This window comes from Sinocyclocheilus rhinocerous, unplaced genomic scaffold (assembly GCF_001515625.1).
Source record: "Sinocyclocheilus rhinocerous isolate Xijiao unplaced genomic scaffold, SAMN03320098_v1.1 scaffold3307, whole genome shotgun sequence".
NCBI classification, from domain to species: Eukaryota; Metazoa; Chordata; class Actinopteri; order Cypriniformes; family Cyprinidae; genus Sinocyclocheilus; species Sinocyclocheilus rhinocerous.
In genome coordinates, this window is record NW_015642050.1 from 57,451 (window position 1) to 70,841 (window position 13,391).

A 13,391-nucleotide genomic window follows, 5' to 3' on the forward strand; every position below is an offset into this window, starting at 1 on the left:
GGTGTTTTTTTTTTTTTTATAATAATAATAATAATAAAAAAATCCTACCAGTATTATTTTAGTATAGTATATTATGCTTTAATATTTTGAACATATACTACTATCTTTTTAATATTATATTTAAATATAAAATATTATTATTATAATATTATATTTATATATAAAATTTGAAAATTATATTTTCAGTTTTAGAACTCTTAGTACTTCAACTTATTTTATTTTATTTCAGTTAGTTGCCAAGGCAACATTTCTCATTTAAGTTTTTTTATTCTATTTTTTGATCTAGTATTTATATTTTATTTTAACTTCAATTTATAAACAATTTTTAATAGCTTTAATTAACAAAACCAAAAATGTTTTACTGCTCTGACAAAAAATAATCCCAATTTAAATTTTTGTTGTTAGACAAAAAAATAAAAAAATAAAAGTAGTGAAACACTTCTATTTTTTTATTTTTATATTTACAACCATGTATACATATATATATATATATATATAAACAATCGTTGCAACTCCTACATGCTTAGTTTGTTATTTTGTCTTTCCAGGACACGTTGATTATTCAGGAAATATTTAGAGGCAGAAAAATTTGCTGAAAATCATGTTTGTGGTTACATGTGGGAGGAAAAAAAATATGTTGAAGAAAAGATATTTAAACCTACACTATGGAAACCATAAAAAGAGTCTATTTCCTACATTTATTATCTCATCTGTGAGAAATGGGGGAAAATCCTAATGATTTTTCATATTTTCTGCTTTTCCCTCCATTTTTGATTGATACATACTGCATAAAATATGTACAAACAATTTTTTTTTACAGTTTTCTTGTCAATAAATTAGTACCTGGAAGTCAAAATAATTCCCATCAAAGGTGTAGTAGTGGGGGTCGCCCAGTGCCATACAGGTGCTTTGAGAGACGGGATAACAGTCCCTAATGCCATTCTCCACCTGGCAGTGCTGTCCTGTCCCACAGCCTCCACCCTGGCATTCTAGATGTCCACCCTCCGTGGAGCAACGACAAAGCCGCTGACAAGCATCATCCGCCCAGAAAGTCTCACCAGCGGGAATGTAGTGTCCATTGTAGGAACAACCACATTGGGCTGAAGGTACACATTCAGATCCACTCAGAACAAAACCAGGATCACAAGCGCATGTTTCGACACAAGGTAAAGTGCAGTTCACAGGAGACCCGAGGCCCATGCAGGTCAAAGGGCAAGCGCTACCACAAAACTCATAATGGCTGTTCTCTGGGCATCTGTAAGCTGAAGACAGATACAAAGACATTAGGTACAATATCAAGCCAAGTATATGCTTTGCATATGCTTATAAAACTATTACTCACAACAATTGGCTGCTTCTCTCCAGTTGGTTAGCTGTATCCCAACACGTTGACATACACTTGCATAGACCTCTAAAACCTTACATAAGTAGTTTCTGTGCCCATCTGTCATACAGACATCATACATGCAGTTCTGGATGTAAATACTTGGGTCAATAACAGAATGACACTGACTGAATGGTGCCATCATTAAGAGTCCACAGTACTTTTCACCCAGCCACTGTCGAAGTGCTTGAGCATCACATCCAGGGCCCCCATTGTCATCTCTACAGCCCTCATCCAATGTTAAGTTGTGAACTTTCCAACTCTGTCCAAACGTTGTCACACTGGGAGCCTGGGTGTTCGAAGGCATAGTGAAATCATCCTTAGGATCACCATTGAAGTTGCCACAGAGCCCACAGACTTTGTCCATGAAGACAGTGGGCAGGGAGACCATGAGATAGTGGTCCCAGTCATACTGCACACTCAGCCCAAAAGAAAACTGGATGGTGATGAAGCTGCCGGACTGGAACATGGACACCCCAACATCATCAAGAACCACAGGAAGGCTCCACACATTCTGATCAATCTGCAAAAATCAAAACATAATAATGCATATTAAATGGCAAAAAAGCTTCTTACTCAATATTTTTGTCTTGATTTAGTAAAAAAAAAAAACCTATAGATTAAAAAATTCTCTCAAAATATGCTTTGTGTTTTTTTTCCCACCATGAAATAAAAATAAAAACATTTAAATTATTTTTTAAAATTGAATATTGCAGTGCTTATGAGTGTGCAAACAACAGTATTACAACAATCCAATCAATACAACCCTAATTTTTATATTTTTTTCAAATTTTCATTTGAAAAACCGCTTTACTTGGATATACATCAACATAAAGAAGGAAAGATGATTGCAAATTCCATTTCATGCTTTTCTAATAATTAATATTGTATACATTAATTAGGTTTATTTGAAAGTTTAAATAATAATACTTTATATTAACATTGTTATATGTTTTATAATAATACATTTCTTTTTCTTGTTTTAAGCATAAACCTCACTTTTTTGTGATCTATGTTGATCTATGCTATTTCTAATGGGTAAGAAATAAACTTTAAGATATAGTTTCTGAAAATATCTCTTGATCTGTTATGCATTTTTTAATCTTGTGTAAATTGATCGTTAAAAAATTGTTTCGATATTTTTACTAAAAATAAGACAAAAAATACTGATGTTTTATATCAAATGGCTTAATATAAAGCTATTATCTTTCATATTATAACGTATAAGTATTCTCACATGAGATAATGCTTTCAGTATTGCAGCAAGTTTTGAATGAGGTTTCTATAATGTTTAGGACTAAAATGAACTAAATCCATGCAATCACTATTACTTTTTCCTTTTAGAAAAAAAAAAAAAAGGTTTACCCTGACTTTCCCGGGCTCAGAACTTCCAACGCTGATGGTGATATCCCCAATATTCACAGTTACTCGTGCTACATAGGAGACACTAATGTCGCCACGGTTTTCATTTTTAGCCAGGACCTCAAAAGCAGGAAGACTGTTATTTTTGTGGCAGTTCCTGGTGACAACATAAGTGCAAGTGCCCATGAAGTCAAAGTAACGCTGGTCGAATGTGCAGTAGTGAGGGTCGCCCATTGCCCAACAGATTCCAAATGGTTTCTTCACACAGGTGGGGAAGGAACCATTCATCTGGCACTCCTCATCCTCACTACAGATGATGTTGAAGCAAGAGCGAGGTGCTGGCAAATCTACTATAAATGGAGAAGAGATGCATGATGTTTAAGCAGCATAAACATAAACAGAGTTAATCATTACTATGGTTTTAACTCAAACCTGGACATTACATTCTACTGTAAAATGCATTATTGGATTATACAAGAGATTTTATTTGCTAAAACTGGCTATAACACCACAAATGTTTTTTAAACAGAAGGAATAATATGCATAATTGTGACATACCTGGATCAATGCATGCAGCTGGGGCTCCGTAACCATTAATTTGCTGCAGTCCCACACTATAGACCCCATAAGAAGCATTTGAATGGGTTAATTTGTGCCCACCTGCCCCAGGTTGGTAAACCAGCTCAGTCCAGGAGTACTCGCTGTTTTTAATGACCCTCCACTGAAGGTTTCCAGGTAAAGGCAAGCTATCAAAACGAATCCCTGCTTGTTCATTGGTAGGAACAATCAGAAGGGCTCGGTTGTCAAAGCCAGCTATCCCGTCAAGTGCGTACGAAGAACAAAAACGGTTGTCGGGCAGAAGATTCATAAGAAACGGGTCATATATGACACCACGGGATGTTCGCACACCATTAAACAGAAAAAACACCTGGATTCCATTGTCAGCAATGACGTTAAGGCCATTTGGAAACTGGATTTTGTACTCTACAATGCGCCCACGCTGAAGAACGCCAGTTAATGTAGTACGGCCAAATTGAACGGTTATATTTGTTGACTGTGATGCTTGGATATAGATGCTGTCGAACTGGCTCTGGATGCTAAACGGTGCCACCAGGAAGTGAGTTCCCCAGCTTTGCACCGGCAGGAGTTGCTCATAAACGTGATTGCACTTAGAAAAGCGCCACGTGCACATGTGGCCCGAGTACACGGCGATGGGAAGTTGTGAAGATATGCGGGTTCCCGTGAGGTCTCCTTGGCTTTGAATTTGTGCATTTTCGAAAGGATCCATCACCACAACTAGTTTACTGCCGACACCATACAAGCGTCCTTCAAACCGGACCACCGCTTTAAGGAACACTTCCACCGTGTGCCGCTCTTTACCGTTGACAAGCACAAACTCCTTCAGCATGGATGGAGGGGAGTTGGGGGGAGTGAACACAAAATATTCAGTACCCCATTCGCTCATGGGGTAGACCAGAGATGTATCTGCCGTGAATTGTTTTGAGTTTAGTGAGGAAACCGTTATGTCATCAGATGCCTGAATGAAAACAGTTTTGCGGGACCTCCTGGTGCCAGACAGCTCAATTGTTTTGGGGAGGGTCACAGTGAAGCCCTGACCTGCAGTCAGTTGCACCTCCTGGGTAAAACCGAGACTGGGCACGCTGACTTTCACCAGGCACTTAGAATTCAGAGAGGTGATATAAAGCTGAAATAGTGGCAGGTCAAAAGGGGATACATAGTTTTGCATGAACACAGTGGCAAACTCTTGTCCTGCAGATCGAGCCTGGGCGCCATCTTTAAGAGGTCAAGAGAGAAAGACTGAGAGAACTGATGCTACAAAAAAAAATCTACTGTAGAAAAGACATTGGCATTAAATGCCAGTGTATCAAATCTTTCTAATTTAACTTGTAAAATAATAATAATAATTTAAAATGATTAATTTTCATAAATTTTATCAAGAAACGAGTTTACATGACATCTATTTTTATATTAACAATGTAAAATTTCATAAAATAACAATCCAAAAGATAAAGAGCCTTACCCCAAAACAGAAATATCACAAAACAAACCGGTAAAAGTTTCGCTCCCATGATTATCTGGAAACAAATGTCAGTGAAAATGATGAAGCACCTGTACATTTCAACATGCATTCTTTTTTCTTCTTTTTAACATGCAGAAACATACAGAAACATGCAACATACAGAAATAGCATTATCCACTAAACTTGTATTAATCCACTAAATTGCGTGTGTGTGTGTGTGTGTGTATATATATATATATATATATATATATACATATATAATCACATGGGTTATTTCAAAATCTACAAATTACATTTCACATGCCACATGAAAATAACTATTTAATGCTGCTTACCTTCATGGGAATCAAGAATTATACAGTCTATCTTATGCAGCCTTTTAAATACCTATTATCCCAGTCTTAAAAACCAATCAGAGCACTGCCAAGTTTGGATCCTGGAACTGGGGACATGACCTATTTATTACATAAAAGGATCCATTTTCTCCCTCGAGGCATGAATGAATAGTATCAAATTGCAATATAATTTCTGAGAACATGCAGTCTTCTCAAAACATTTAAAACAATCCGTGTTTGATTTTTGAGCACACAACAAATTATGTAGACACAAATAATATGTATAAACTGCAACACTCATATAACAGTTATTGCAATTGTGCAAATTAACAAGAATTAAAAACCTGAGAATACTTTTCAAACCATGCAAACAAAAGACTATGACGCAACTTTTCTGAAACAGTATGAGCTTGTGATGGTAAATGATGAAAATGATGGTATGCACCACGTGGGTTTGGTTTTCATAAGCATAAAAAATAATAATCATAATAATACTTCAAATTCACCAGCCCAGTAAAACACCTTCTATAGCAATCTGTCTCCAGTCTATGATATTCCTGAATGACAAAAAGCATCTGTCTACACAATTTCCATGAATACTTTCTAACAACTGTTGATTGAATCGGGTTTTCTGTTTCTATCAAAACCTGCAAACAAGTCAGCATTACAAAATTATAATTGGGCTGATAAAACAAGCATAAAGTTTCCTTTTCTAAATTTTGTATATACCATTTATAGTGCAGGAAGTTGAATTTGCAATCAAATTTTTTCCCCCTAAAACAAGACTAAAAAGTTAGTCCATATGCAACAGGCTATTACACACTGTCATAATGTCTGGGAAAAAGACAATCCACACGGGCTTTGAGCAGCAGAAAGGCCTTACAAATGCTATTATCAGAGCATACAAGTGACTGTGTCAATATTGTAACCATGAAACTTCCTGCCCAGTTAGATGCCGTGTGAAAAGATATTCCCAGAGCTGTAACAGCAGAGATTTACGATAAAAGAGAGAGAATAGCAAAACACACCTCACAGTGAAGACAGACTAAAGGAGGGGAAATAGAGTTAACACATTAGTTAACTGTGGTTTCATTGACAATGTACTCCCATGAGTCCAGAGGAACAATGGAATGAACATTACTGTACATCTCACCCCCTTTTAGAGATCAAGCATGGCAAAGGATGTGGTGAATAAAGCATTATGCCAAGCTCAAGAGGACAGCAGCATCCAATTCAGAATGTACAGATTTACAGATAAAGTATCCTCTGAAGCATCCACTTGCTTGTGTTGCAGCATGCAACGTTAACTCACTCTGCTTCTTTTTCTGCAAAGGTCTTGCAGTCAAAGGTGAGGTAATGAGATTCCTAGCCATGCAACAAGCAGGTGGCCTTTTCCATGTGGCCGTCTGAGATACTACACCTTCCTTCAAAGAGACTTGATGAAAAAATAAATAATATTTATATTCTCCTGTAGCACAATGGAGAAAAAAATACTATGATAAACAAAAATTTTGGAGACGAGCTGTAGTAACCTATTATTCTCTGGAAGAAAATTAAATTAAAAAAAAAAAAATCAGATGGGCATCAATATTGTAAACTACTCACAAGCTTTATTACTTAAGTTACTACTACTAATATTCAAAAGTTTGGGTCGATAAGATTTTTTAAAAATGTTTTTGAAAGAAGTAATTTATGCTCACCAAGGCTATACAGTAAAACAGTAATATTGTGAAATATTATTGCAATGAAAAAAAATCTAATATTATATATTTTCAAATGTAATTTATTCCTGTGATGTAAAGCTGAATTTTCAGCATCATTATTCCAGCCTTTAGTGTCACATGAACCTTTAGAAATCATTCTAATATGCTGATTTGATGCAAGAAACATTTCTTATTATCAATGCTGAAAATAGCTGTGCTGCTTAATATTTTTATGATAATAATCATGATGCTTTTTTTAGGATTAGGATTCTATTCATTTCTATTCAATGAATATAAATTTTAAAAGATCAGCTATATTTTGTAACATTATAATTACATTTAATCTCACTTTTTATAAATTTAATGGATCCTTGCTGAAAAAAATTACTTTGAAAAAAAATTCTGACCCCAGTCTTTTGAACGGTATAGTCTATATTGATTTAAAAAAGCTGGTTCACCTCAATTGTACCTCTATATTTGAAGGATCTCTGATTCTCTGACAGGCAACACAGCAAAGCTTTGCATAAAAAAATAAAATAAAAAGGACCATTTTATTATTATTACCTAAAATGTACTTAACACAACGCACACAAAACTACATAATTTAATATTTAAAAGTATAGAATCCAGAAATATTTAATAGAAAATTCAAAGGTTTCTTTTTAGTTTTCTTTAATTGGTATTTAATTATATGTAATATCTCACAGTTAAAAAGAAGGCATTTGCAGAAGGCAGTGCAGAAACGTACTATTTCCGTGTGCTTACCACTTCCTGTAAAAGTCCTCTGTAGGTTTAACATTCACGTGCATCTTCACACGCAGCACTATTGGTTTACAGAGAAAGCTTCTTTCTCTGACCTTTCTAAACTCATGCACACAAATTGCATGCAATGGCTAATCAACAGTTCTGGGTTTACCACAGTTTAATGTCACCGAAGGATCGGTGGGTGAGTGAGGAAAGCACATTCTTACTAATTAATATATGTGTTTTGTTGATGCTATTGCTTTTCAGAGCTAATAACCAGAAGTTCTGAAATAAGTGGTTAAGATTGCAAGTTGCAGTCTTATTGGTCTGACTGTGTAAATGCAGTTGCATGTCCAGTGTGGATCTGAATAAAGAGAAAAAGAGGATCAAATATTGAACAATATACAAAGAATGTGCAATAAGGCAACTTAAAAGAAATCAAATACAGCAAGGTACAGTAAACATACAGTTAGGCTATTAAATGTCTTTAAAACCTGTAAATAAAAATCAACAAATATAAATTAAGTTAAAATGTTTTTATATATTATTAATAATCACACTAAGTACTTGTAAAGAGCCTAAATCCTCACAGCTCTTAATACATGGTGTAATACTGCCATCTAGTGATGATATAGGCCTATCCAACTCCATTTAGGCCTTATTGGCTGCTCTGTGCATAGCAAATAGTTGACAAGATGAAATTGTAATCGAAATACTTGTCGATCAATAACAGTGGTGCATTAAGAATGCACTGCACAAAGCTCAGATCTGAATACGAATAGCCCAAACTCACAGCTTAGCGGCATTTACTCTGCACTAGTGCCATCAATATCATCCTATAACACATCCCATGGTGGCTTCCTTTGACATGGTTTCATTTGGCAATATGCCATGCATAAATAGCTCAATGTGGTGCAATTAATGCATCAAACTTGCTGCGGGTTGCATGAATATGAATGTGGACAGAAAAAAAGCCTTTTCACTCAATGCAGAGGGGAATGAGCTGCTGGCCAAAATAAGACTGATGATATCTTGTTTATCTTTTTAACTGCATAGAACTAATACAAACATAGTATCTTCACCATCATTTGTCCAAAACCCATGGACCGCCCATCACTGTATGATAAATAGCCATGATAGACTGGTTGGTTGTGACCTGAAAATGATTTCAAAGGGCGTGATAGGGTCACAAACAGCAGGGGAATAATCAATGCTAAATGCAACTAACAAAACCTAACCATTTAATAATGCATGGTTAAAAAGGCTAATACACTTTTAAAAGGGAAAAGAAAGTGTTGATGTCTTGCACCAAAACATAGCCAAATTAGGTAGATGTCAAAATTCAAGACACATTGGGCAACCAAAAAAATTATAAACAATACTGTAGATTTTTCATGATAATATTAATGTAATAAAATAGGACATTTTGAAGAATTCTGGTGTCAAAACATAGGAAAGGAAAAAATATTTTGATATTTGTGACTTCAGGGTTTCTGCAGGTTTTATGAAGGTAAATTTAAGACTTTTTAGGACCTTTTTAAGACAGACAGACTTTTATCCAAAGCGACTTACAAATGAGAACAATGGAAGCAATCAAAATCAACAAAAAAGCAATGATATGCAAGTGCTATAACAAGTCTTAGTTAGCTTAACGCAGTACACATAGCAAGGTTTTTTAAAAAAAATCATATAATAAATAAAAAGAAAACAGATCGAATAGAAAAAGAATAGAGATTTAAGACTTTTTAGGACCTTTTTAAGACAGACAGACTTTTATCCAAAGCGACTTACAAATGAGAACAATGGAAGCAATCAAAATCAACAAAAAAGCAATGATATGCAAGTGCTATAACAAGTCTTAGTTAGCTTAACGCAGTACACATAGCAAGGTTTTTAAAAAAAAATCATATAATAAATAAAAAGAAAACAGATCGAATAGAAAAATAATAGAGCAAGCTAGTGTTATATGGACGCATATAGGTAGCGAAATTCAATTTAAAATGCAATATGCAAAATGGCAATGCAATATTCAAAATAGCAATGTATTTCTGTATTTAAATTTACATTTTCCATTACCCATACGTGCAAAGTTTGTTGCAAAAGGAAAATGAAAATGAAATTATATAATTTACATTTGCCATTTCCAACAGTAGTCTTAATATGTAAATTGCATACAAATTTTAAAGCTTTTTAAGTTGCAAAATTAAAATGAAAATGTATAACACAAACTGATTTGATATGTGTAACATGTCCAAGCAGAAATGGTTGCAAAATGATAATTTAAATGCTATTTGTCCTAACTGCATTTAGACTAACAGTTAGAACACTTAAGATTGCATTTTCATCATGACGCCGTGGGATATTTGTAGCAAAATTCAGTGCGGCTTTGAAAATGCATTGTATCTTGATTTCCTTTTTATTTTTTGGCAGTGCATGCAAAATTTAATGGCATGATTTTATGAATTTAAGTTCCGATGTTCTGTTTTGATTCAAGAACTTTTTAGGCAAATTAAGACGTTTAAAGACATATTTATAATATGCACATTTTATTACAAAAGTGAAAATCAAAAACAGCTGTTCATCAGCAATTCTGAATGCACAGGTGTTTCTAAAAGGACTACTTCAACCCTTCAGATTATCTCTTACATCACAGCTGCAGTTCCCACAGAGGCCACAGGTTGCAGCAGAGCATTTGCTAAAGCAGACAAGACTGCCTCTAATCTCAAATTAGAACATTAAACTTTTGAGTCACGTGTTTTGGTTAGAAAACAGCAAATCTTACATTAAAATTGCAGTGAATGAGTTATAACTGATATTTGTGATATTCAAAATATTATTAGTCACAAGTAGTCACAAGCTGTAAAGAACAAAGACTTTGTATCTCCAGCCTGAACATTTAGGCTACATAGTGGGGCAAGCTGAAATTTACAGGTTCAGGCTGGAGATGATTAGAATTGCAAACATGCCCTCTAACTATGACTAGTACAAGCCTCCTCTGGCCGTTCACCTGGTTAGATCAGGTTGTGGAGGACGTGCCATATTTCACTCATATTGTAACCCTATACCAAATTTACCTGACACAAAAACCTGCTTGCAGATTTTCATATACAAATAATAACTGCATAAACACAATTTTTAGTAAAACAAACAACATTAGCATTAAAAACATTTAAAAAATAACACATTTAATAATTTACAATTGGGAAATATTTAATCAATTTTTTTGTTAAAAGTGCCTCCTTTTTTTCAGACCGTTGAAACGCCTTGGGCTGTTGTTCATACTTTTATCTCTAACCGTGAACTAATTGTTTAATGAAGCGCTTTAATATTTGAATGTCAGTGCATCTACCTGTGCGGAACACCTAAGTTCTCTCACTCAAGGCATCATGGAAATATGTGACCTGTTTTTCAACTCGGCTTGTGACCTTGCAAACCTTTGTGTCCTTGAACATACAACATGTACTAAAGCCCATTTGTGCTGGAACCTGCTAGTTATGATGCAACCTTTGCAATTCAAAACAAGCTGCCCCTATTCTTGACTCGCCGTCCCCTCCCCACTCCTCCACTGCACACAAGCCCACAATAGGGCTCGTTTCTGTTTGCGGTGACGACGGAAACATACCCAGACAACACCCCTCTGCCCTCTTGAATGGTTATGTGGTCTTTGGGTAATAAACTGCAAAGGGTTTTCACTGCAGACAGTTTCTAGATCCTGATCGTTCTCAAAACAATTGTTGTACTGCATATCAGTCCATTAAAGCTACAATGCGGGCTCTTCGAAGACATGCATGTTTGCACAGAAGGTTCATAGTTATCATGAGCCATCTGCCGTTTTGTGCATGTCCATTTTGAGGTCATGCTAATGAACTGCCAGACTTTGATAAAATGACATGATTCTCTTCGGTGAGAACAGTCCTTGAAGAGTCATGACTCATCCTGCACCGAATAGATCTGTGGCCAATCAAATGTAGTATGAGAATGTCCCACCCCTAATACCACCGGACTCTGACTAGCAATACCAAAGAGCAAATAATTGCTCATGGCTATAACGTAAACTAAAATCTACTTCCTGTTTCAATAAAAAATGAGGAGGCACGGGAAAGAAAAACTAACACAAGAAAACTGTCTTTCAGGGTAAGCTTATTCTAAAATAAAAAGAATAGGATATGCTAAAATAAAAATAAAAAATATTACGTTGAGAATAAAATGTAATAACATTACAAAGATTATTATGAAAATAATAATTTAGTTTGAAATCATGAAAATCAAAAATGTTGAAATCATAAGAATAAAATTGTCACGACATGAGATTAAATGTGTAGCACTGATAAAAAAAAAAAAAATTGTAATAAAAAAAAATATATACTTTTATTGAGCCAGGATGCATTAAATTGATCTGAAATGACATCATGACAAGATGTTTGTAATGTTACAAAAAAATCATATTCTTTTGAATTGCCTATTCATTAAAAAAAAAAAAAACTGAAAAAAATTATCATCATGGTTTCCACAAAAAAACGTACACATAAAAAAAAAAAAAAAAAAACTTACCGACCCCAAACTTTTGAAAAGTAGTGCATACTTTTTTATTTGTAATACAGCACTAAAACTTGATTATGTCACCTGAACTTATAGCAGAAAAAAAACCTTTAACATTGTAGTAATTTTATAATACATTTCAGGGTGATTGATTAACTGATAACTTTTCTGTGATTGAGAATACAGAAAAGATCTCATATAGTTCCAATATTTAGAGACTTTATATCTTCCTTTCTTTAGAAGTCATAAACAGTGCCAAGAACCTTTTCAAACTAACTGTTTATCAGATCACCTGTGACTCAGAGACGCTTAAGTCATGTATCCAAGACTCAAGAGTGATGAATAACAATACATTTTGTAAAGCCACCTTTCAAAACAAGTGTGGGCCTACCATAACTGGTTCTTTAGCTTCTTAACAGCTGCACGAATGCCAGCAGAACCAGTCGTTCCTTTGCTGACTTCAGCTGAAAAATCCGTTAGAAAGGGCACGGGTGGAGCCCTCCGGGTAAGTGTAGAGTAGCTGAGGAGTAACACCTTTGCCTACAGGTCTTCAGCAATCTTTCATCAGCCAACTAGAAGAAAGAGAGACATGAGTGAGTCAGATGCATGACCGATACTCAAAACAAGATCATCATGGCGTCAAGGAGCCAGGTAGACAAATATACAAACCTTCAAGGATCACATATTTTCGAAGCGTACAAAGAGATTTTCATAAAAAAAAAAAAAAAAAAACCTTTTCAGGAATAGTTCGGTCATCATTTACTCATCCTCACGTCTGTCAAAACCTGTATGAATTTATTTCTTCCAAGCAACACAAAAGGAGAGGTTTACAGCACATGTCCAAGCTGCTCTTTTACATACATTGAAAGTGAATGGTGACCAAACACTTTTAATGCGAAATTGTTAGTGAATAATGGTCCGGGTCCTTACAAAAAGCTATTGTATGCCTTTAGAAGACTTGAAATGTAATGCATAAGTCATATAGACTGCTTTTATGATCCTTTTGAAACTTGACAGCCTCTGGTCACCATCCACTTCCATTGTATGAAAGAACGCAACTCTGCACTAAGGAATCCATCAAGGTTTGGAAGGCCTGAGGGTAAGTAAATGATGGAAAATGTTCATTTTTGGGTGAACTAACTCTTTTAATATAGCAGCCTCGCATCCACTGAAAACTTTCGGAAGATCTAATTCAGGAGAATAATTTGCTTTGACATTGTGTCCGTGCATATGTTATAATGGGAGTTGGCTGGCCAAGCTAAGGCTTGACTACACATTTGAAG

The 13,391-nt window shown here is 35.0% G+C and overlaps 1 protein-coding gene across 1 annotated transcript in view; it reads right to left on the reverse strand.

The window, feature by feature from the left end:
• Positions 1-4,836, reverse strand: part of LOC107755381 (IgGFc-binding protein-like) — a 21,013-nt gene extending 16,177 nt beyond the window's left edge. The window contains exons 1-5 of the mRNA XM_016572161.1: positions 4,788-4,836; positions 3,305-4,540; positions 2,750-3,096; positions 1,343-1,907; positions 844-1,262 (exon numbers count right to left, since the gene is read on the reverse strand). Of these exons, the coding sequence (XP_016427647.1) occupies positions 844-1,262; positions 1,343-1,907; positions 2,750-3,096; positions 3,305-4,540; positions 4,788-4,836 (2,616 nt within the window). The remainder of the gene's footprint in view (positions 1-843; positions 1,263-1,342; positions 1,908-2,749; positions 3,097-3,304; positions 4,541-4,787) is intronic.
• Between the last annotated feature and the right edge of the window lie 8,555 nt (positions 4,837-13,391).